This window comes from Acipenser ruthenus, chromosome 12, assembly GCF_902713425.1.
Source record: "Acipenser ruthenus chromosome 12, fAciRut3.2 maternal haplotype, whole genome shotgun sequence".
NCBI classification, from domain to species: Eukaryota; Metazoa; Chordata; class Actinopteri; order Acipenseriformes; family Acipenseridae; genus Acipenser; species Acipenser ruthenus.
In genome coordinates, this window is record NC_081200.1 from 2,845,270 (window position 1) to 2,871,014 (window position 25,745).

The 25,745-nt window shown below is 39.8% G+C and overlaps 1 protein-coding gene across 5 annotated transcripts in view; it reads left to right on the forward strand.

The window, feature by feature from the left end:
- LOC117417127 (arf-GAP with coiled-coil, ANK repeat and PH domain-containing protein 2-like) overlaps positions 1-22,271 on the forward strand; it is a 47,975-nt gene extending 25,704 nt beyond the window's left edge. Inside the window, exons 9-25 of one of the 5 annotated variants that reach the window (XR_009330661.1) lie at positions 492-566; positions 2,776-2,835; positions 5,245-5,357; positions 7,353-7,404; positions 8,020-8,120; positions 8,292-8,397; positions 8,715-8,923; positions 10,718-10,787; positions 10,908-11,002; positions 11,165-11,361; positions 12,565-12,669; positions 13,394-13,486; positions 13,710-13,933; positions 14,485-14,594; positions 14,894-15,004; positions 15,174-17,949; positions 18,088-22,271. Coding sequence is in view for 4 of the 5 variants with exons in the window: in XM_059034330.1 (XP_058890313.1) it covers positions 492-566; positions 2,776-2,835; positions 5,245-5,357; positions 7,353-7,404; positions 8,020-8,120; positions 8,292-8,397; positions 8,715-8,923; positions 10,718-10,787; positions 10,908-11,002; positions 11,165-11,361; positions 12,565-12,669; positions 13,394-13,486; positions 13,710-13,933; positions 14,485-14,594; positions 14,894-15,004; positions 15,174-15,235; positions 18,088-18,191 (1,887 nt within the window). In the remaining variant the exon portion in view is untranslated. The remainder of the gene's footprint in view (positions 1-491; positions 567-2,775; positions 2,836-5,244; positions 5,358-7,352; positions 7,405-8,019; positions 8,121-8,291; positions 8,398-8,714; positions 8,924-10,717; positions 10,788-10,907; positions 11,003-11,164; positions 11,362-12,564; positions 12,670-13,393; positions 13,487-13,709; positions 13,934-14,484; positions 14,595-14,893; positions 15,005-15,173; positions 17,950-18,087) is intronic. The other 4 variants (XM_059034330.1, XM_034028973.3, XM_059034331.1 and 1 more) reach the window with 4 other exon arrangements.
- Positions 22,272-25,745: the final 3,474 nt, after the last annotated feature.

Consider the following 25,745-nt stretch of genomic DNA (forward strand, 5'->3'; position numbering starts at 1 on the left):
AAGGCTGGAACTGTAATTATAATGAATGAATAGAAAATGTTGATTTCAAGCCCTTTTGTCATGAGTTTTGTGTTTAGCTTGAGAGTAAACACATGAAAATCTTTTTTTTTTTTTTCATTATGATACTAAAAACGGTAACCCCCTTCCAGGTGGTTCGTGTGAAGTGTTCACACTGTGTTTTTATCATTCCGGTATTCAGGGGTTCCCCTTTTATCACACACTTCATAGAAATGAAAATGAAATCACAGGAACTGGTTTTAAAAGTGTGCATTGTTCCACAGGCTTTTGCTGGTTGTGGCTGTCCTGGGGAGCTAGCCACTTAGCTCTCTTTACAGTGTATAGCTGTGGTCACTATCCTGTCTGGCTTTGTCTCCTCTAAGTAATGTAGGGAAATAACCCTGTCCCTGCCAGAACTGCTTGTAATAATTAGACCAGTAAATGAGCCTGTCTAAATGAACCCCCCTCTCCCATTCATGCTTTCTTGTTTCTAGCTGGACCAGCTGGTGGTAGATGCAGCAAAGGAGAAGCGCGATATGGAACAGAAGCACTCCACCATCCAGCAAAAGGTAAGGGAGATCCTGTCCATGTCCCGACATTTAGAGGGAGAGCATTGACATAATGTGTCCTTTACTGCTGTGGTTTATACAGCGCTTGAATGAATACAGGTCTATCTTCACTCTTCCACTAGAGGGAGCAGAGTGAAGGTTTAAACAGGAGCTTGCTGGAGCATTCTAGATGCACTGCTCTGTAATGTAATACTTGGAGAACCACTTTAAAAGCAGCTATCAGATTGACGAACTCTCATATCCAGCATATATATTTCCTTGAATGGCTGCCTCATGCCATTGTCACAGGCAATGTGACTTTGGTGAGTGATAGGCACCAGTCTCTTAGTCATTGTCATTCATTAATAAAACAGTAAGGAAGGATAGTTACACAGGATGGTTTGCAAAACAGGCACAATCCAATTACAGCCATGTAGTTCTTTGCAAAATGACAGCAGCTTGGGTGTCTCTTGTTAAAAATATCTGCAGTGAGGCCTCATTCTTATTCTCTGTGTTCCATCTGTTTTACATCGTGCAGCATGTTACAGTATCTTAACTAAATATTTTGGTTGCAGCCTCAAAAAAAAAAAAAAAACACAAAAATACAGCAAAAATCGAATTAACTAAAATTAAATCACTTTTTATAGTTTTATTTTATCTCTGTAAAGAGTTTTTTGTTGTTGAGACTAGATATTAAAACATATGTTTTCTAGCACTGCTGCAGTGATCTTGGCAAGCTGATTATTTTTAGCTTGTGGTAAAGGTCGATGCAAGGGTGTCTGTCATTTCAGCACTCGGTTGTAAATATGAATGCAAATATCAGCCTGAAAAAAACCCTGCGTGCAAACACTGAGGGGCTTTTGAAACCTCTTCTCAATGATTGCTGTGTGAACATCCGTTTGCCCTTGAATGCTCCTGTCCGGGGGTTCTGTCTCTTCTCCTCCTCCTTATTGCAGGCTGCTATTTTTACGCTGTCTCTTTTTTCTCTCCTCCTTTTTTTACTATCGTTCTCTAAACTGGTCATCTTTCTGTTCTCTCTGCTGCTGTCAGGCTGCTCTGCAGGTAAGCTTTTTTTTCACTATCTTTTCTCAGGGTCTCCTTCAATGGCATGCAATACTGATACAGCTAAGCACGACTAACAGCAGCATCTTGTAACAATGGGCATGATTTATTTCAATAGCGAGACAATGAAAACTGTTGGATAATATTAATTAAAAAAAAAAAAAACAGACGGTATAATAGTAATATTCTAGTGAGAAAAAAACATGCATGTAAATGTATTTGTTAAATAACAAAAATCCATCGCTCTATTCTATTTTTTGTTTTCTATTCCAAATGTTGAGACACAAATCAATCCATGTGTTTAACGGTGTTCGTATTACAAATGTAAAACTGTGCCCTGTGGTCCGGTTAATACACCCTGGGGGTAGTTACTATATAGAAAGTGCTACAAGAACACAGAATGCAAATGCAGGCTGGATCGTGTAATGATGAATTCTGAAATGCTGCTTCGTAAGGAACGACATTATCTCTGCCGCTCGTGCTAGAAGGGCAGTGTCTAGAAACAGGACAGTCTGCCTGCACTGTGCATGAAGGTATGACCATGCATTCAGAACTGGAATGACCTCAGCCCAGCTCTGACGGGAGGAGGAGGAGCTACAGCAATGCTTCCCCAGTGCAGTGCAACATTAACATGGAGACGTCAGGCCGGCCCTTTGATACACATCAGCAGTGAGTGATCGAAGCTGGTCTGGAAACTCAAAGGCAGATTGTAAAACTGGGGATTAGGGTTTGAAATCATGGCATTGGTGAGGGGAGGGGGCTGGTGAAAGAAGCTGAGATAATGTTGTCCAAACTAAAGAGCATCAATTCTGAGAATACAAGCGCTTGACATCATGAAGATCTTCAGTAGATTTCATTATGTCTGGTATCTGGTAAGTGTTTAACCCCTTGTACTGTGTATTCATACACCATAGAGAAGGCTATGGCTACTGTATGTGTGCTGCAGACTTCAGTCTACTGCTTGTGTGCTGCGAGTAGACTTGAAGTGTGCTGTCATAATACAGTAGCATGCTTTTGGCTAAGGGTGGGATTTGTGTGTGACTTGTAGGATTGATAATGTGTGGGTTTTATTGTTAGTGGTTGTCTATTAGTTGTAATTGTAGGACAGGGTTTTCTCCCCAGTATTCTCGGCCAAACAAGTTTTCCTTGTTCTAATGTAAACTTTTAGGTGACTGCGTCTGATACAGTGCCAGATGCCAGATGCTTTTGTGCTTGGAGGTCAACAGGTGTAGGTAGCTTTTTATGTATTTATCTTTTCATTTCTAAATCTTTTCTATATTTTCCCTTGATATGCTCCTATTCACAAATAATACTTTAAGCTTTTACAGTATATAAAATCAATTCACTTGTACTCATTTTCATTTATGCACTTAGATGTTTGAAGTTACTGTGTAAGATATTTTTTCTTTTTTTTTTCTGTAGTTGGTTTCAGTAATAAAGATGCAGGAAAGGTCAACTAATAGAAATGCCTTCACTTCCAGGGTTTGCCAAACATCTGGAAATTGTTTATGTTTTACTTGGTAAAACATACAATGGTCACTATGATTAAATTGGTCAAGATGATAAATGCTAAGGAATTGGGGGGGCCAATCAAGATGTAGGTGGCAGATGGGAGCATAGCTATATTACAGCAGTATACTTCTGTCAATTCTGTTTTTCACATATATATATATATATATATATATATATATATATATATATATATATATATATATATATATATATATATGGGTCTTGTATCTGCAGATCCATATATATATATATATATATATATATATATATATATATATATATGGGTCTTGTATCTGCAGATCCAGATTTGAATCTGGAGTGTAACATGTGTGGTGTGGATGAGACATGGCTGTCAGTTGAGTTTTTTTTTTCCCCCCCCAACAAAAAGCATTTAGTTTTGCAGGGCCATTTAAACTGTGCATCCTGACCCCACTAATAATTCGGCTTCAAAACGGGAATCCTGGGCAGGGCTGGTAAATGTGAACAACATGTCTGCCTGCCAGAGTGTTAACTGAATGCATTCTACTCCCAAAAATAAACAGCAACTGCAAACTGGGTCATTGTGGAAAACACTGGAGACAGGATCACCGGCACATGTCCTGTGTGTTCTTACCACATTCTAAAGAGAGACTGTGGAACAAATGCATGTGTAGAACCTCACCCAGCAGATACCAATAAAGACCACTTCATCTGCTGTTTCCAGCTTTATCAGAAGCTGTCTTTACCAGCTGCTTGGCAGATCTGTCAGAAGTTATATGCTGATTTACTTTTCAGTAGAGTCCATTCCCTGGCACAGTCTGCTGGTAAGGTGAAAGGGAAAGAGTGCAAAAGAACAAATTCTGCTCGAAATCTCTTCTTGTTTGCGTCGGTACTATATGCTGTGTTCGTTTTGTTTCCACTTATACCTCATTCCATTCCTCTACTAAATCTATCTAGCTGGGCTGGGGCTTGGATTTTGTTGCCCAAAGCAACAGTAGGTAGTCAAAGAGGGTGTTAATCAGGGTCTGTGAAAGGATAAAAAGGATACCAAAAAAAAAATCTGTTTGGAAACCTACTGTATGAACATTTTAAATACTGAAGTTTTTTCTCCTTTCTATGCTGAATTTGACCTCTATATCTTATGAGATGAGACAACCCCAGCCACAAAACCTTTCTTTGAATAGGTGCATTATTTGAAGGTTGATTGGCCCTATTCCTAATTAGGGATGTTATTAATTTGAATAGCCTCGGTAGTCCAGGTAAACTATTCTGGTTAAATATTAAGTCAAAACCTTAAATAGATTTATTTTGTTACACTATGATTTAAAAAATAAATAAAAACTATTATCAGTCAATCAAATACATAATAAAGCCTTTTAAAAAAATAAATAAATAAAGAAAAAACTGTTGTAAATTCACTGCAGTGCACCAGTAAGTCATACTGGATCCAATTTAATCAATGCATTCAATGAAGAGTGGTTTTATGTTTCAGTGGAAGTGAGTCAGAGAAAACATTGTCACTGTGTGCGCAAGGGATCATATGACTGTTGGTTTCCATGCAGTCCTGAAGCCTGCAGCACACAGGAACACACAGGAACACTGACCACCAGGTTTTAAATAGAAGCAGGATTATGCAGCCTGCAAATGTGAACAATGGTAATAAACAAGAAATAATGAAGTAAAACCTGACTGTCGACACGTGCATGGATTTGCTCAGCCCATTCCCCTTTACTGTCTTTCTGACTATGCAGACCATCCCTTAATACTCAATATGGCACTTTTATGCAGTTGTTTCAATCCTTATTTGCATTCTATTAAAGGTTAATATTGCAGAACTGTCTAAGCACAGAGCCAATCTCCTCCATCGCAATGGCTGTTAACTCTATTCCCTTCCAGTTTCGGCTGTGCTTGGCATTGACACCCTGCCCACACACTCACAGCTGAGCCAAAGCCATAAGGCTAGGTAGGGGTGGTCTGAACATGGAAAGGAACAGATTTGGGGGTGGGAGTATAGAGAGAATCTGTACAGCGCAAATAACAGGAGAAGTCTACATTCACGGTGGATTGTGGTTTACACTTTAATTTGTTCGATTCAGAATCTACAATGCAGTCTCGTTGCCGTGTCTGACCCTGGTTTCTCTTTCAGGACTTCTCGAATGACGACACCAAGCTGGAGTACAATGTGGACGCCGACAATGGAATCGCCATGGAGGGGTATCTTTTCAAAAGGGCCAGCAATGCCTTCAAAACATGGAACAGGTACGTGCTTGTTGGGCACTGTATGTAGTTGACTTTTAGAAAGCACACTGCTGACCTGCAGCAAACGATACATCTTCATTCCTGTCTGACTTCATTAATATTAACAGCGTTTCTTTTAAAATATTCAAACAAACAGGAGGCACAGTCCAGTCATTTTCGGAAACATTCAGAAAGATTAAATAACAACACAAGCCACGTGAGGTTCTGCTTCACACAATAATGGAACTGTTAGTGCTGATGAATAGCTGACTAAATATTCCTGCATAAATCGACACAGAGGGATTCTATTTTAGTATGAAATTGAACCTGCTTGTGGCGCAGTGGAGCTGTCTTTCTTTGTTGGAAACAGAAGCTCCTTGTTTTATATCTAATATAATATATACAGCTGCATAGCTGAATGTTTGTTCTGTTTCTTTATGGTGGATAACTTGTTAATGTGTTAAATCATGTTCAGTGTGCACCTGTTGTGGAGCTGGAAAAGTTTCTTGAATTGATTCCTTCCCCAGCTCTGCTCCTATCTACAGCACTGTGCTGATTAGCAGGGTGTTTCGATAAGGGGCTAATATCATCCTTTTATTGAATGCTTCATTTGCTGGATGCATTCATTCCTTGCTGTGTCTTTCATGCTTCAACATTTATTTTTGTGCACATTTTACATTTCCTTTTCTTTTATTTTCTTCACCTGTGTCCATGTTTTGGTCCCATCTGCTATTTGTCACATGACAGGAAAAATAAATCCCACATCAGGTACCTGCCAGTCAGCTTACTTGCTCAACCTTCCCCCTGTGTCACATGATCCACCCATGCAGCACCCTTGAGAGCCTAACTGCATAGCTTTACATTACCTGCCACTGTTCAGCAGTTACATTAACTGGTAAACAGCAAGGATAATCAGTGAACATTTTTTTTTTCAGTTTACAGAACCAGTGGCACATAAAATAGACGAATCTCAATATTTATTTGTCAGTTTTGTGTTGCTGGTGCCATTGGTTGGATTAGACTTCTTTTCAGATTTGTTATTGCTAAACACAGCTGTTTCTGATAAACACAACAGCAGTAAAAACAGTTGCAAGTAATCATAAATGATGTGCTGGCTTCTGGCCTTCCCTTAGAGCTTGGCTTGGCTTGGCTTGGCTTGGCTTGGCTTGGCTTGGCTTGGCTTTCCACAGGAAGAAGCGAAGACTTTCTAGTATTTTGTTTGTTTAGATTTTTTTTAACTTTTTTTTTTTTTTTGGTGTTCTGCTGCTTGGCTTCTAAATCAGAAGGATGGTGTTCGAAAACATTAATGGTTTATCGTTAATGTTGATTTTAATTTTTTTCCACTGGAAAGAAAAATGTATCTCAACTAGTCGTCCGAGTGTATTGTAGTACAGATAATAAGCACCACATCTACACACAGAGTCCCACTTACTGCGTTACGTTCTAGAAGTAGTTAACTGTATGCCAGGCTTCTGCAACCCGTCATACCATCTCCTACTAGTTTACAGTCTGCGTACACTGTCTCTATATGCAGCTGTGTATTTTACATTAGTTGTATTGTGGGCCAGTGGTGTGTGCAGATGAAAGCTACAGGAATACAGAGATTTTAATTATATTATATTATATTATATTATATTATATCTCTACTTGTTGTCCATTGTCTAAGGCCCTGCTTGAGGAACATTCAGTTAAGAAATAGGCTGGTAGTTGACCAACAGATGGCGATGTTACCTAAATTCTAAAGCACTGTTAATGCTGTTCTGTGGAGCAGTTGTCTTCCAACCTTCCTGTTCTACCAGTGTATCAAACTGATTTCACAGTGTGTCAAAATTTACTGTTTGTTAATTTGTGTTGTGTGAGCTTTGATATTAGGTTGAACCCTTTGTTCACTTTGTAAGCGATGAATTTGAACTAACTGGCTAAAATAAACAAATAGTTATTTGGCTACTGGGCTAAATTTATTACAGCACGTTGGGTATAATCGGCTTCTTTTTTTTTTTTTTCTTCCAAACCCAGGCGCTGGTTCTCTATTCAAAACAACCAGCTAGTATACCAGAAGAAGTTTAAGGTAGGACCATTACTGTATGTGTTAGTGTACTTTTCTGAAACTGAATATCTGTATCAACATTTCCCATCACATCCACTGTGCTCACACTCACAGCAATACACAGATATGATGATGCACTTGAATTACCTTCTTTATTTTACTGGAATTGATTAATAATACAATAATTGCATTTGTTTAAACTCTTAACATTCTGCAAAATGCAAAGTTTGGGAATGCATATTGTCATCTGTTGTTCGTTGTTAATGTCTGGCAAAAGTTAGTTATTAAAACTGGTTCTAGACCTTATGTATGTTTTCTGTGAAATCTAGATTATGATGTGTAATTGTTTTAATATGAAAATAATTGAGAGCTTTGTTATGTACGTATTAAGTAGGGCTTACAGTGGTGAGGTTCAGTCACAAAGTAGTTCAGATCTAGCAAGTGAGCAGCGAAGGACCTTATTGTATAATGGAGACAAGGATCAGATGTTAAGAGAGCAGGCACAGAGTGATCTCCACAGAGACCTGAATACCAAGACATAGCATATAACATGCCTGCAGTTCAAAGACAGGAAACACTGGAGTGCAGAGGGAAGGTACACGTGGGTGTTTGTAACGCCTCTCTCTCCCTCTACAGGATAACCCCACTGTAGTGGTGGAGGACCTGAGGCTGTGCACAGTGAAACACTGTGAGGACATTGAGCGCCGCTTCTGTTTCGAGGTCGTCTCTCCTACAAAGTGAGTAGCTACCGGCAAACAGAGCAAATGAAATGAAATGAAAAGGAATACACTCTCTCATTCAACAGTAGTTTAACAATGCAGTGAAAAATGAGGTATCACAATAAAAAGCCAACAGGCCTTCACTGAAAAAAACTAAAGCGTGTATATGATCATTTTGTTTTCTCCCAGGAGCTGCATGATGCAGGCAGACTCTGAAAAGCTGCGGCAGGCGTGGATTAAGGCTGTACAAAACAGCATCGCTACAGCATTCAGGGAGCAGGGTGAAAGCTCTGAGGTCAGTCCATGGCGTGCATTTACATGGAACTTACAGAAATGCAAAAAAGACACAAGAATCCTGTATCGGCTTGCGGTTCAGCAAGGATGTGCTGTTAAGATCCTTACGATGAAACTGAAATTACAATGCGCCTTTAAAACCTTACTATTAAACTGCAGTGTGTTCTATCCAAAAAATACACACCACATGTCCACCAGGTGGTTTTATTAATTTATTTATTTTTTAAATGGGAGCAGAATTTGTTGATATAGTATATTAATGGCACGTCCCTATCATCAAGTTAATAGTGAGTTGATTGTTTCTGATTCAATTTGCAGAAGCTGGACAGGAAGTGTTCCACGTCTACAGGCAGCCTTGATTCTGGCAGCGAGTTGAAGGAGAAGTCTCTGAAAGGGGAGAGCGCGCTGCAGCGGGTCGAGTGCATCGCCGGCAATGCCAGCTGCTGTGACTGTGGGATGGCTGAACCTCGCTGGGCCAGCATCAACCTGGGGATCACACTGTGCATCGAGTGCTCAGGAATACACAGGTAACAGGGAGCGCAGCATTCAAACCAGCTTGCTGTGGAATACACAGGTAACAGGGAGCGCAGCATTCAAACCAGCTTGCTGTGGAATACACAGGTAACAGGGAGCGCAGAATTCAAACCAGCTTGCTGTGGAATACACAGGTAACAGGGAGCGCAGCATTCAAACCAGCTTGCTGTGGAATACACAGGTAACAGGGAGCGCAGCATTCAAACCAGCTTGCTGTGGAATACACAGGTAACAGGGAGCGCAGCATTCAAACCAGCTTGCTGTGGAATACACAGGTAACAGGGAGCGCAGCATTCAAACCAGCTTGCTGTGGAATACACAGGTAACAGGGAGCGCAGCATTCAAACCAGCTTGCTGTGGAATACACAGGTAACAGGGAGCGCAGCATTCAAACCAGCTTGCTGTGGAATACACAGGTAACAGGGAGCGCAGCATTCAAACCAGCTTGCTGTGGAATACACAGGTAACAGGGAGCGCAGCATTCAAACCAGCTTGCTGTGGAATACACAGGTAACAGGGAGCGCAGCATTCAAACCAGCTTGCTGTGGAATACACAGGTAACAGGGAGCGCAGCATTCAAACCAGCTTGCTGTGGAATACACAGGTAACAGGGAGTGAAGCATTCAAACCAGCTTGCTGTGGAATACACAGGTAACAAGGAGCGCAGCATTCAAACCAGCTTGCTGTGGAATACACAGGTAACAGGGAGCGAAGCATTCAAACCAGCTTGCTGTGGAATACACAGGTAACAGGGAGCGCAGCATTCAAACCAGCTTGCTGTGGAATACACAGGTAACAGGGAGCGCAGCATTCAAACCAGCTTGCTGTGGAATACACAGGTAACAGGGAGCGCAGCATTCAAACCAGCTTGCTGTGGAATACACAGGTAACAGGGAGCGCAGCATTCAAACCAGCTTGCTGTGGAATACACAGGTAACAGGGAGCGCAGCATTCAAACCAGCTTGCTGTGGAATACACAGGTAACAGGGAGCGCAGCATTCAAACCAGCTTGCTGTGGAATACACAGGTAACAGGGAGCGCAGCATTCAAACCAGCTTGCTGTGGAATACACAGGTAACAGGGAGCGCAGCATTCAAACCAGCTTGCTGTGGAATACACAGGTAACAGGGAGCGCAGCATTCAAACCAGCTTGCTGTGGAATACACAGGTAACAGGGAGCGCAGCATTCAAACCAGCTTGCTGTGGAATACACAGGTAACAGGGAGCGCAGCATTCAAACCAGCTTGCTGTGGAATACACAGGTAACAGGGAGCGCAGCATTCAAACCAGCTTGCTGTGGAATACACAGGTAACAGGGAGCGCAGCATTCAAACCAGCTTGCTGTGAAATTAAATATATTAATACATAACCACCTGCTTTTGCTGTTGCATAGTCTTAAAGACATTGAAAAATATGTATTAAGTTTCTCAACAGAGCTGTTCAGTATTTAATCATTTGGCTCTTATGGATTTGTATATGTTTGTTTGTGTAATATTACATTTTGACCTTTTGAATAGTAATACAACAACAGTAGTATCCAATGAAGACACCTGTTTCTGGTACCCATGGTAGCACAGTACTAGGCTTAATGAAATTGCTGTAACTAGGATGGATCAGGCTGTATGGAACCCAATATGCCATGTTTAACATCATTGAGAGAGAAAAACTGACTCCCCTGCATGAATGACAGTATCCATGTAGCTATTTTTATTTTGTATTCATTTAGTAGTTGCATGGCTTATTTAAAATGAATAAATAAAAGCATTATTTATATTGTTACTTTCTAGGAGTCTCGGGGTCCACTTGTCCAAAGTCCGGTCTCTTACCTTAGACTCTTGGGAGCCTGAACTGCTAAAGGTGAGACTGTCTGTCTGGTTAGCACTGCAATTGGTGGGCAAGCAGGTCATTTCAATATAGGGGTGCTTATTTGCTGATCCACGCCTTCATATTTATTTAGTTTTTTTCTTTGCGTAACAGGTCATGTGCGAGTTGGGGAACAGTGTTATAAACAGGATATATGAGGCTAATTTGGAAGAGCTGGGTGCCAAGAAGCCACAGCCCGGAGATCCCAGGTAAGGACCTCATCCATTAACCACACAGAGAGCCATTTGTATGTTTTGAAAGTGTGCTCTTCACAGCTGAGACTCGCGCTGTTCTAAACAGAGTTACGCTGTAGGGTCTAACAACATGTGTTAACATTTCATGGTTTACAGCGATGTTTTATTATTTTCAAGGCAGGAGATTGAAGCTTACATCAGAGCAAAGTATGTGGAGAAAAGGTTTGTCCGGAAACCAACAGCAGCAGAGCAGAGAACGAAGGTTGTATCTCTGAGCAGGCAGGAGAAACGGCTGAGTAGCAGCAGCTCGGAGTACCTGCCACCTCGCCCCCCTCCACCCACTCCCAAAATGAGACCTGCGTCCCACATCTCAGGTAACACTCAGCAAGGACATGCCGCTTTGAATACGGGCCACTCTGCAGCAACGAGGACGTCGGGTGTGTCAGGTTACACTGAGAACAAAAGTGACGAAACATGAGGTCACAGCCTTTAATGTTCATGAGAAATACTCGCTGTCTAATTTAATTTTGGAACATTACAAGTTACAATGTTCTTGCACTCCACCAGCAAAGTGGTGAAAGCTCTGTATCTCTTTTGGGTTTTGGGAATGCTCCAATGTCATATTCTGGAATGGCCCATAAAGTTCTGGAATTAAACTTCAGGTAAACTTTTTTTTTTTTTTACTGTATATTTGACTGATTTGCCCTGAAAAATCTGTCAAATATACAGTAATAGAAAAAAATAATACCTACTATGAAACAAATAACAGCAAGTCCTTTCCCTTGGTAGGATTCTTTCACTCTTGACTATTAGGCAATACATTTGTTTTCTGAGTACCGTATTCCTTCGAGTTTTAAACACACTTTCTGAACCATTTTTTGCTTCTCAAATAGCCTGCATCTTAAATTCGAGTATAGTGATGGGTGTATTAAAATCGCCAACAAAAGACTTGACTACCAGAGTACACAAACAGCAATGTGACTGACTGCAGAGAGAGACAAACCAAAACAAACCAGTCTGCTGCAAACTACCTCCATATGCATAATTGAGGTTGTATCTTTGTAAATGCATATTTATTTGATTTATTTTTTCCGCTAATTGAGGGTGGGAAATTTGGGCTACGTCTTAAATTCGAAGGAATACGGTACTTTAGATTTAATTTCATCAAACCAAAGCATTTTCCTAAGAGAATATTTATGAAGTTGTTCTGTTGGTGATGAATTTGGGGAAAGGAGCAATGCTGAGAAACGGTGCTCTCAAGGAAAGTGGGAATTTGGGAGTAAAGAAAAGCAAAAAAACCTGATGAAAGAACAGGTGTGCAGTACTTTAAATGTAACATTCTTACATCAGACGGAGGAACCTGTCAATCCTGCATATTTTTTTGTGTTTTAAAATACGTTCTGTAACAATTATTAGAAAGACACTAATTCCAGTGACAAAGGCAAGACAAGTGTTCTGAAATACAAACTAACACCCTATACTTTAACCCTGTTCTTTTTTTTGGAAACTGTCTCCCTCCTTCCCTTCTTCTTCCCTCCTTTTCTGGCCTGCTTTCCGCTTAACTAACGCTCCCCCAGCGGCTGCAGCTTGTAGCGACGAGGCCCGCCGGGAGTCTCTCTTCTGTCCCGATGAGCTAGACTCGCTCTTCTCCTACTTTGACACCTCTTCCAAGCTGCGTAGTAGTAAGTACAGCACTTGCAAAGCGCTCCGTGCCTGTGCTCTACCTCCATCCTCATTGCGATCGCTCTCTCTCTTCTCTGCTGCAATACCTTTGTTTTGCCTCCTTCCCAGTCCATTTTGTTAATGGCATTCCTTAGTCTGTCTGTCTTTTTATTTATTTATTCTATAATGCAACCAACATTCTTGAATACATTTCTGGGCTGTCTAGACTAGCACCATTATGATTTATATTAGTTAACGCTAAAAGCAAGTCTAGCAATGCGTTTGGAGGCATTTACAGTAATTAAAACATTATTTCGGCAGCACTAGCGGTGTGCTTTCTTCATCATTTCTTAACATTGAGTTCTGTGGTCCCTCTCCTTGCGGTATGTTTAAATAGCAGATGGTTTTTAGATGCAGTGCTTCCTATTTATTTTGCTGTCAGACTGCCAAGTTGCCAAGGTTTCTCTGTGTTTGACTGTGAGCTTTTGTATAGATGTACCATTCAGTAAATGCAACCTGTCACATCTCATCTCTCCTGAGGCTGCATTCAGATTACATTCAAGGCAGTACTTACAAATGAATGTGCCATAAAACTCACTCACTCACACACACAGGTTTATTGTGAGAATCCCATGTCTGTTTGTCTGGACCGTCATGCTTATATTCATAGTATTACGTCGACTCTCAACAATTATGTAAATCCTCAAGTGAGCAACATGCCGCCTTTGTTCTTTTCTACTACAGAAAAGAGTGCGGACAGCGGGATCCAGAACAGTGCTGATGGAAGCAAGGAGATGCTGGCCACTACCCTGTCTGCAAACAGCTTGAGTGAACCCGGTACGTAAGCCGATCAGCGCTGGAGTAAGATGAGAGATTTGTGCAAAGATTTGGAATGAAAGTACAAGAAACAAGCACAATATGCTGTAAATTCAGCAACAAAACAAATTGAGAAGCACTTTATTGAATAGTGTGACTGCTACCCCCGGGAGCATCTCAAGGGTTCGATTCCGGAGAGCAAGTTTTATAAAGTTTTTTTTTTTTATTTGTTTGCCTTTTTAAGACGTTCCAGAGCCTGCAGTTCCAGAGCCTGCAGTTCCAGAGGCTGGGAAGAACTCTGCAGGGCTGGTGGAGTTTAAGGAATGCTCTCCGGGACTCCAGCTGTACTGGGCTGCGTTCGCACGCAACCTCCCGGACATGGCCGAGGCGTTGGCACAGGGAGCCGAGGTGAACTGGGTGAACACAGAGGCCGACAAGCAAACCCCCTTAATACAGGCCGTCCAGGGGGTGAGTGCCCACGTCACACAGCTCTTAGGATCTGCATGTGTTTCATTGTACGAATGTTGAGCTTAGGATTCACAAAGCTCTTAGGATCTGCATGTGTTTCATTGTACGAATGTTGAGTTTAGGATTCAGACATTGTGAGGTAAAATAATTAGCCCCGTTCATGCATGGCGACCGGTTTAAAAAAATAAATTAAATAAATACATTTTGTTTTTATATTCGGGACATATGGAAGATGCAAATGCACCTCATATGAGGATGCCATTTTCACCTGATATCAAGCAATGGAAAGAAATAGTTTTTTAATGAAAAATACATTCATGTTATATATTGTGTCCATAAGGTTTTTTTCAATATTTCATGCATGAAGGGGTTAGAAATTTGTTAAAGATGGGCAAGTCCAATGTGTTCCTTTTAGAGTCAATATAAAGTGCCTGTAGGCTGTGTTCAGAGGGACACGCTTGCCTGTGTATGTACAGTATGTGGGAGGGGGAATGTCATGTGCTTAGTTGAGGCTAACAGCAGGTCGATGTGGTCTCCTGTCCTGTTTTTAGGGTTCGCTGGTTGCCTGCGAGTTTTTGCTTCAGAATGGTGCTAATGTGAATAATCATGACGTGCGCGGGAGAGGACCTCTGCATCACGCCACCATCCTTGGACACACTGGGTACTCACACTTTCAATCAGCCCTGATTTCATATTTGCTTGCATTAGCCTAACCAACTATTTACTCCTGTAAAAACTTCAACTAGGGAACCTACTGTCCATGTTTTAAGTTTCTACCTTGAATCTGTTCTGCTTTCAGATATCTATTCTTGACACTGCATTTAAATGGCTTATGCATCTCTCTCTCTCGTGTCCCTACAGATCTCTTTTGTTTAGCAATATTCATTTAATTAAACGTGTGTTTGTTTTGTACTTGTGGAAATTTACCTTCAAACATTTTGTGTTTTTGTTTCCTAACAGGCAGGTGTGTCTGTTCTTGAAAAGAGGGGCCAGTCAGAATGCGGCTGATAGTGACAATAAAACCCCTCTTTCAATAGCTGTGGATGCTGCCAATGCAGACATTGTAACATTGTAAGTCAAGCTTTCTGGATACATTCCCTTTCAATCTATCTGTCAGCTTCACAGATGAAACAAATCTATTAGCTGGTGTGTGGAAAAATCATACAAATAATACAAACCCAGGTGTTACTCTACAGTAACCCGGCCGGTCTGAGATGCTCTCCTGTTCTTTCTCTGGCAGGTTACGCCTGGCGAAGATGAATGATGAGATGCGGGAATCGGAGGGGCTCTATGGACAGCCAGGTCATTATACCACTAACAGCCACACTGAAATGCAATACAAGAAATGTATACAGGAGTTCATAAGCCTGCAGCTGGAGGAGTCATAGCCTTAGTATTTATTTAGGGATCTGTAGCATTTTCTAGTGGTACTGTGGTTAGATAAGATTACAGCCAGATTTATATACATTTTACACATGTATACATACATACATACATACATACATAAAGTACATACACACATACATACGTGAATGAGTGTGTGTGTGTGTGTGCCTATAGTGCTACCAAACTATCTCTAGGTCGTTCTTCCCAAAACTATCCAAAGTATTGAAAAGTAAATGAGTATTCAACAATTGTGTTCAGACTCTGCAGTCTGTGGAAAACTATCTGGCAGTACAGAGTTCTGGACGTAACGAGGCTAAATCTTTTTAGTAATGCTACATTCAAGTATAATGCCTTACATTTATTCCATTAACGGTTAATGTGCAGCAACATGAAAAAATTATTAGTAAATAGTTTACATCACTCATAGAATCACAAGTATAAAACATGCAGCTTTTATGGCAAGGTGGTTAAAAATGCAGACTTTGATAAGATACAATTCTGCATGGAAAAGGGAACAAAGGTCTCATTTGTTTGCCAACATTAATAATTAAGAAAAACAAAATAAATAAATATGCCAAATATCAATATAGCAGGCATAATACGATATGTATACATGTGTTCAAAATGCAGCGCTGGCTTAAAAAAAAATAAAGGTATTATATCCCAAATATCAGGTAATATGCAAGTCTTTTCTTCCTAGCTGTCAGCCGTGTATTCTAGAAGAAAAGGCTCCTGTACAGTATTGTAAATGGGTTTGATTTCGAAACACACTTTGCACAAAGCTGGGTGCTTGTGTTGAATAGGAGCTGCTGGGCTAAGAGCCGACGCGTCGGTATACATCTGCACAGTGAACCGAGGGGCACCTCTCTCGCTACAAGCTTCACTGCAGGGAAGTGTTCCTGCCACTCTAAAGCAATGCAAACTGATCAGCGAATTAAAGCCAATATACTCCTAATTGTCGTTTTTCTAGTGTTTTAAACATTCCAAAATCATTTTGTTTTGTATTTTTGAAGTCTGAAAGCAAACAGCAGAAGCAGAATTTCAATAAATATGGAAAATTATACTTGTGGTGCTCCCTCCCCCCAATGGGATTTCTCACACGTAATGCTTAGACATTACAGTATTCCTGCCTGCCGCACGATATTCTATCAGTGTGTACTGTGCAATATACAAATAGATGGTGTATACTTTATTATACTGTATGGTCACCTCATTCCTCATAGAATAGCAGCTGCCCATCAACTATGCATGTTAAAGGGAGAAACTGCCTGATTCCAACTGGAGCTTCTTGAGTTTGTTAGGATGTTATTAAGTGCTACTCTGTATACAGTATTCTTCACGGCACCCCAAATCTCACTGCTGTTAATAGGGTTTGAGGTCCAGTGAATGTCCAGTTAAGTGGATATCACATAACTTTGAAACAGATCTCTTCTCACAGAACTGTGAAATTTAACAATGCCCTGAATGTTGAGAACTGGTTTATAGTTTATCCTTCTACAAGTGTGGTCAGCTGTCATGGGAAGGGGGGTGGGGGTGTTCTGTGGATAACAATAATAGGTGTAGATTAGATCAGTGGTCTGGAATACCTCATGTTTGGTAAACATTAACTAAGCCTGCCATATGAACTCATCTCTAACTGCAGGTAAATATAATCCACTTCTACTAAGCTTTTTATATACAAGTCGCAACCAAGTGTTCAAGTTTTCTTTTTGTTTTAATATATAAAATCTGGTATGATCTGGAATGTATAAATGAGTGAAATCCGGAACCATTTTTAGCCATTAGAAAATAAAAGAAAAGGCGCTATATAGATTTTACAACCTGTACCAGGAATCTGTTCACATGAGAAGAATTATTCACTACAACAGTAAGCAGTGTGCATGCCTGCACACTGAGACACAGACTGAGTTACAGATTGGGCTTCAAGTGCGTTCTGGGGCTTTGTAGTTTAAAACGTAATACTACAGTACTTTTAATAGTTTAGAAACGTTTTGTGCTTTAATTGGTTTAATTGAAATCCAACTGATTTCCTCCAGACCTGCCTCTCCCAGTAGATTTTACTACTGCTTTTAAAAGGGAAAGTGAATTAAAGTGAGAAGGATGTGCTCTTTTACTGTATGTCCAGAGCAGGTTATCTGTCCAAATGTTTTATAACATCCGTACTGCATCTGCTCTGTTTGTTCACTGTCACTTCTCATGGTTTCTTTTCTATTCTCTCAAGTTTGTGCCTTTTCTGTTCTCTGACTGGTTGCCGAGGCCAATGTAACTGTAATTTTGTACATAAATCCTGCACTTTAAATACAACATGGTTGTTAAAGATAAAAATAATAATAAAAATAAAAATCCCATTTTTGTTGAGAGAATAAAAATACATAATTGTATCATGTGGTTTAGGACAGCCTCATTATTTCCAAATTGCATACTGGTTTAACAAGGAAGTGCTCTCCGTTCAGGTTGAGTCTTGGGTTTAACCCATCATGGTCTGTGTACCAGATAACTTTCATCCTGCAACACATACCTTGTGGCTACCTTACCTCCACAACCACTGAACTCTATTATAAAACTGCTGCTAAACTTCTGTTGCTTAACTCTGCCATCTTTTCTATTGAGCTGCTTTGAAGCTTTCTCAGGTACGGCTGATTTTCCTTCTATTGCATTTGTTCTTTTCAAGCTAAATCTCTTTATTAATCTCGTATTTGTTCAAATTGCATAGTAAAAAATCAAATGTGTTAATTTGGTCCTAAACTTTTTTTTTTTTTTTTTTGCAGGGGATGAAACTTACCAAGATATTTTCAGAGATTTCTCTCACATGGCTTCAAATGATCCAGAGAAACTGAACCGGTTCCAGCAGTATGACTCCCACAGGCTGTGAAACCTGGGAGGGTCGTGCAACAAGGAGAAAAGACCACAACAGCACGTGAATCTTGTATGCTGGAAATGGGGATTTCAGTGGCTTGGTAGTCAACTAAACAGTCACCTGCCTTAAAGTATACACAGCTAACAAAACGATTCCATCACTTCGTAGACATCACATTTTCCTTTATGAAAGAGGCACACATTATGTTAAACTGTGTACTTGATTTGTAAAGGTTTTTTTTTTTTCATAGCATTTACAAGCTTTTCCATGGGGTGCTTTCCATTTGAAGGAATGCATCAGACACACTATTTGCTACTGGGAGATTGAGTCCTTGTAGGAAAAACAACTGTCAACTTATTGTTGTAGTGTTTTTTTTTTTTTTTTAGGACTAACTGTTTCTGAGCACTTCTTTATATTTAAAAAAAACCAAAAAAACTCAAGCTAAGCTAGCCACATTAGCATGCATTTGAGTACAAATCATTGCTTTTCCTGTGGCTGATGTGTTTTCAATGGTGACCTAATTCCTTAATGCAACTTTTGGAAGTACAGAAGTCTCTGCAAGGAGTGTTTCATAAATACTCTTCTCCAACAGCTTAAAAAAAAGCCAAATTCTCCTAAACCATAATGTGTAATTTTTAACCTGAGACCAATGGCATTATAGCTATATATTAGTTGAGATTCACTGGAATGGCCTTGTTAGCATCATTTACTTTAAAGGGTAATCGACCTCACACCTAATGGCAGAGTTTTGTTTTGAATTGTGAATTGCTGGATTGAAAAGAGAGAGGAAACTCCTTGGGATCCATGCTGTAGGGTTAATGCAGATATAAGGTCACACTGAAATTCAGCCAGAACACTCTTCAGCATGCAGAAGTTCAAGCCTGTACCTCGTCGTCTTTTTGGAATTCGGATGATATCTTGATGTTGATCCGCAGACTCTGCGAGTGTATCGTTTACAATATCCAAAATCCACATCTCCTTTAAGAAACACACACACACCATCAGCATGCTCCCAGTCAATTGTTTTAACAGGTGATGACAGCTGCATGCATTAAAAGCTCAAGATAATAATTGGTGTTTTAAAGAATGTTTTGGTGGATGGCCAGATTATTAGCTTGACTGTGAACCTGCCTGTAGAATAGTTTAGCGTACACCAGAGGGACTGTACCCTTTTGCATATGTGCAGCTATGGCCATAGGTTTTGCATCACCCTATAGAATTACTTCATGTTGCTTCATAAAGTCGAATCAAACCTGTTTTATAAGGTTATATTAACATATTGAATTACATACTGCTTTGTAGTTTTCCATATACCTAATGAAAAACAGACAAATTGAAAAATGGGACATTTCAGATTCTAACATGAAATACTGTACTACTATTATGGCTTCCGGTAGACTTTTGTGATATCATTTTGTGGTTTTTTTGATTACATGATAAATAAAATATCTAAATTAAATTCCTATAGTTTTTTTTTTTTTTTTTTTTTTTAATAGATACAATTCTGTCTCAATCCTAAATTTCTAGGTGATGAAAAACTTTTGGCCAAAGCTGCACAAGCCTTGAAAATAAAGATGACAAGGTTTATTCATGGCCAGGTGTAAAATAGCTGCAAAAGGTTTAATTGTCCAATGTACAGTCAAAGTGGATTCAAATGTTCCTTTATTACGTCCTCCATGGCATTAAATCTCTTCCTGTCCTGTAAGCCATCCAAACTACAGTAACCTCAACAGTCGGAGCAGACATTCCAACGGGCTTTAAAAAAAAAAATTCCAAATGTGAAAGGAGCACCTTCACAAAGCATTCGTCCCAGTTCTAAGTTTGCTGATAAAATAAATGAAAACTGCTTTTTGATTTCTGGTGGAAACGGACCGTGGAAAGTTTAGAAAACAAAATCTCACCCGCATGCAAAGTCAAATGGTGTGTCTGCATGGTGCATATACTAGCTGTACAACACATACAGTATGTTAATGAATGCATTTCTGCACTGCACTTACACCAAAAAAGTGTGTGAGCCTGGCCGAGGATGTTCATTTTGCAAAATTCATTCCCTCCAGCAGGGGGCATCAGGTGGGAGAGTTGTGTACAATTCATTTCTTTGTGTTTATTTTTGTGACTGTCCATGTAACGTTTTAGTTTTTTGTATTGTATTGTAGTCGGTAAATTGGATTTTACCAGACTTTTGCCACTATCGTCTGTTGGGTTTGTTTGTGCATGCACATCTTTCAGCTCAATGCAACACCTGCAGTCTGTGTGTCTGTTATTTCTTTTTTTTTTTTTTTTTTACCAAACGGGGGTGGTGTTGAGGGACCAAGATGATTCCTGAGTTGCATTGAAAGTTGTATACAATTTGTAAACCGTTGAATATTACTTGTAATATATATATTATATTACAAAATGTCTTATGAGGCGCCTGTAAAAGCTACACGTTCCCTGGATGAGCTTCTCTTTTCATTGAATTAATTTTGTTGTCACGGAGTTAATGCATAAGATGGCAAGCATTAATTTTAACTGGTCCTGTTTCAACCTTGGTTCTGGTGTCAGTTTTGCATATCGCTTACTACACATCCCACTTGTCATGTAATGGACAGTACACAAGAAATATATGCAACCCAAGAGAACAGAACGAGTAAAACACCAAAGAGATTGCCTTATTATCATCATTATTATTATTATTATTATTATTATAGTCACTTACAATAGGACCTCGGTTTTGTCTCATCTGAAGGACGGATTTACTGTTTCATATGGTTTGTAAAGCTGCTGGAGAATATTTACAGATTTAAAAAAAAAAAAAAAAATCCAGGTTGTCTGCTACAAAAGCCTGTATTTTGACAATTTCCATTTCATGTTCACGGGGCAAGGTTATTTACTTATTTTTCCATTATCCTTGATCACTAACCATCTTCTACTGTGGTTCTGCATGGGACCATCACAAATGACACAAGCTTTTAAAATCTATTTTCTAACACCTGCAAGGCTGCCTTGTTCTGACATGAAGGTATTACACTTCTATGCTTTTGAGACCAGGCTCTTTTTTTTTTTTTTATTACTGTGTATCTGTACTATCCGTAATGCTAGTTGATTGTGTGGAGCATGGTAGCAAACTGCCTTACTGGTTGTGGATTCAAAAAGTCTACACATGCTGTAAGCAGCAGACTGCAAGACGGGATCAACAGTACCTTTTTTAAATGTTTAAAACATGTTTGAGTGTTAGAAGCTATTGTTAAGTTTTAAGTCATTTAAATTTTGTATAGGTGTTAACTAAAATTAATCAATACAAGACCTGATTTAAAAAAAAACTTTTTATTCAATAAAGCTGCAGTGTCTCGCAATCATGTTCAGTGTCTTGCAAAAAAAGCTAATTTCCACAACTCCATTCTTGCGTGGTTTCACCTTCTACACAGACCTTGTTTACAAGCTAGTTCGGATTGCCCCGAGTGAGAACAGAATGTTCTTGCCACTTTGAGAACGAGCAGGTGGGCACTCGGGGGGGACCATTCTGGTCATCTTCACATACTATCCACCGACCAAAGGCTTTTGTATTGGGTGGTAGAATATAGTACCTTGTACTTCTGCAGGGATGGAAATAAAACATCCATTGCATAGCAGTTTAGTCCATTCCTGGTTTTGCAATAAGCTACACCTGAGCTTGTTACCTATTCACTGTGGCTAATCAAACTTAAAGTAAAACCTGGAATGGGTGAAACTGCTATGCAATGGATCCTTATTTCCACCCATGCTTCTGTGTAATTGCAAACTTATTGAGGCTGAAATCAGATGAAGCTCTGCAGACTCACAGACTGGATGGTGTTCAGTCTTATATCCTTGTATAACGTTTCTTATAAAAAGGAAAGAATTATATATAAGGGCTCTGTGTATTAACACTTTTTATTCTGCTTTTAGGCGTATTTATATATATATTTCTTTTTTAGTGGTCTTCCAATTATACATAAGGAGGTATATTATGTTCTATTTTACCTTGTGTAAAGTATGTAAATATTGTACATATTCATTACAATATGCCTATAAAGACATTGTTCACAAAAATGATAGTGGTACTGAAATCAATAAATAAAATACATTTGGACTGGAGTTAATGTGATTTTTGTGCAGCAAAGCTGGGTTTCCCGACATAAGTATAGGAGAGACTCAACTTATTTTGATGTTCTAATAATATTTCTGTTTTCATGCAAACTGTTGCTCCTAAACCTTCTGCTGCCCTGGAATATTCTACCTGTAAATAACAAGTATCAATCAGATGGCATTGCCATAGATCCTGTAGTTATCTAGCCTCTACTGTAGCTTTCTGGAATACAGAAATAACCCTGCTCTGGCTCTCTGTGCATCGTTTTCTTGCTACGAGAATGACACAAGTCTATTTGAGGGGAAATTTAACAGCGTTTCTTTAAACATTAGGTCACATTATTCCGAGCAGTACTCCTGCCATTTAGTACAGCAGTTACGTCAAGCGCAGTCTATAGGCGTTAAATTATATGTAGCCTCGTGCAATAAATTTGACGTTGTCCTGCATTCCATATTACTGTACAGTGTTTTATTTTTATTATTTTTTCTATTTCGGAGACTTAGCCAACCCGTTAATTGAAAAGTAAGCAGAGCAAATTGATTTACAAGAAAGAATATTAATAGAGCATAACTCAGGAGCTTGTTAATCATGTTCCCACTGTCACACAATCTCATGTGGAATAAAGATAGCCAAGAAATTTTTCAATAATTTAAAATAATGCACTTTAGAACTGGCAACTTTGAAGAACCACAGTTGTGCTTTTGAGAATGAAAGCAAAATGAAGGCACTGTGTTTTTTCCCAATAGAGTATATTTATTATACTTAGATAGATAGATAGATGGGCTTCAGTGAGTTACAGGAAAATAATTCCATCTAGGGTTTCTGCGATGTCATAAATTACGAGACCGAAGGTTGAGTAATTTATAAACTGTCACAGAAACCCGAGATGGAATTGTTTTCCTGTAACTCACTGAAGAGGCCCATCTATTATTTGTTATAGTACATGGATACCCTTGTGATGCTATTATTTAAGGCGACGAGGTTCAGCAGTACAGGTTTTTTTTTAAACGTAGTGTTTCAGTGCTGTACAGACGTTTGTCGTGATCCGTTTCTCTGAGATACGAATGTACCAGCTTTACATCTTTTTTATTTTTTTTTCATTTTATTTTTTTTAATGTATTCTCATTTTGTTGATCATTAATGAACATTTCTGTACTGCGAGTGTTTCGAGTGATTGAAAACGAGACAGTTTGTGTTTTAAATTAAAGTGATGGTCTCGAGGAGTCGAAGTTCAAGTATATTTTCCTCTAGAGAAATTATCACTTTTTGACGTCACTACTGTGGTATTATGCCTTTAAGAATAGCTCAGGATGCAAATATAGCCTTCATTTGTGTGTGTGTGTGTGTGTGTGTATGTATGTGTGTGTGTATATATATATATATATATATATATATATATATATATATATATATATATATATATATATATATAAATAATACCACTGCAAATGTCACGCCACAAAGAGTACTTGCATGCTATACCTACATGTTTAAAGTTATCAAAGTTACTACAACAGAGTTCCCCAGAGCTACATGAAATTCATTCAGACACAGAATTAGAAATGATCTATCAAGTAACAGACAAGGATTAGCGGACCCTTATTTTTCACTGTGCTGTAATACTGTAAGAATAGTCAACGTTATTTATTTATTTATTTATTTAATTTAGGAAGGTCGAAACCCGACGTTAATTCCCCCTTTCTGTAATACTAAACTGATGTTTATTCCCTGTGTGTGTGTCGTTATGTGTTACACAGTATGCTTGTCTAACTCTGAGGAAACTTGCCCAGGACCCTTTTTAACAAGTTATTGAGTGTACCCTGGTCTGGGTAAGTTTAAGGAGGTACCCTGCCTGTCTGCAGATACTGGAAGTCACATTTACACACACCTACATTCAGTGAATGTGAAAGGCAGGGGGGCATTTGAAGTACTACAGAAAGGGTTAACCTCGTTGAATGCATAGCGTTCCGCTAAACAGCAGAGACAGACTTGCTTTTGGAAGTTTCCACAGCGACAGCCTGTTGAAAGCACTGTAACAGAACGTGACTGTCTCATCTTCGACTGTGCTCATGGGCAGCGAGGTGGGCCGGTTTGTGTGGGAGGCTAAAAAAGCAACAAGCTTCCAGGCAGAGCCTTGGCACAGTGCAGCGGGACTCAGGCAGGCCGTGTGATTTACCGGCTTGGGTTTAACGGCCCCGGTGGAAGTCTGCGGTCAGCTCCCCACAGCGAGGGAAAGAACTACCATTTCATAACTTTCCTGTCTGGAAAAAAATATGGAAAAATACACAAAGTCCAGCTGAGTCCTGTTGAAAACCACTGGGCCATCCACCAGCGATCTCGCACTGCCATTGACTCACCGTAGCACAGCCTGACCCAGCTCCACTGCTGAGCACCCCCACCAGCGATCTTGCACTGCCATTGACTCACCGCAGCACAGCCTTACCCAGCTCCACTGCTGAGCACCCCCACCAGCGATCTTGCACTGCCACTGACTCACCGTAGCATAGCCTGATTCAGCTCCACTGCTGAGCACCCCCGCCAGCGATCTCGCACTGCCATTGACTCACCGTAGCGTAGCCTGACCCAGCTCCACTGCTGAGCACCCCCACCAGCGATCTCGCACTGCCATTGACTCACCGTGACAGTAAATCAGAAGCAAGGCATTATTTCCAGGGTGTTTTGACTGAGAAATCTTTTGAAAATTTAAAATCCTGAAGACAAGAGAAGGCTACAGTGTCTGCTGCTGATTTCATACAAAATTGAACTCCATGTGCACAGCAAGCTAGACCATGATTCATTCTTTTCACAGATGGATGCCTTTAAACTAAACCAGAATCTTGATTCCAATTACTACACTGGAGAGCCAAACCATGATTTTCATTTTTCTTGTGAAGTGACCCGACCGACAGCACTGTTAATGATTCCTTCCCCATTTTTACAGAAATGAACTATTTTCATAAAACAAACCAACAAAACTGTTTAGACTTGCACAGTCCTACAGAATGCTATACAGTGCTGTTCGATGCAAGCTGATGTCCAATCCACGAACGGTGCTTTAGTGGGTGAAAATCAACTTGCCGCTTTACAGCACCATATACATATACAATATATTTAAATACATAGTTAAAAAAGAATAATTAAACAGTATAGCTCATTTTAATGTAACATCATTTCCATCCGATACAAACTATCTGATACAAGGATATTTCAGATGGCTGTGTCTCAGGAACATGAGAGTCTGCTACAGTATATGTTACTGTGCTGGTCTCTCAGTGTCCACAGTCTGTGCCTCTCCTGCTCTTAACGTCCAGCTGCGCTGCTTGCTGGCAGTAAAGGATCTGGAAAATGCCCCCCTCCCCTTCATTTCACCATGAACGATTCCGAGAAGCAGGCGGAGGCTGGCCTCTCATAGAAAGGTACATTAAAAATAATAAACCGAATCCCACAGGCTCAGGGGTCCACCCTTCACTGCCCAGCCAGCA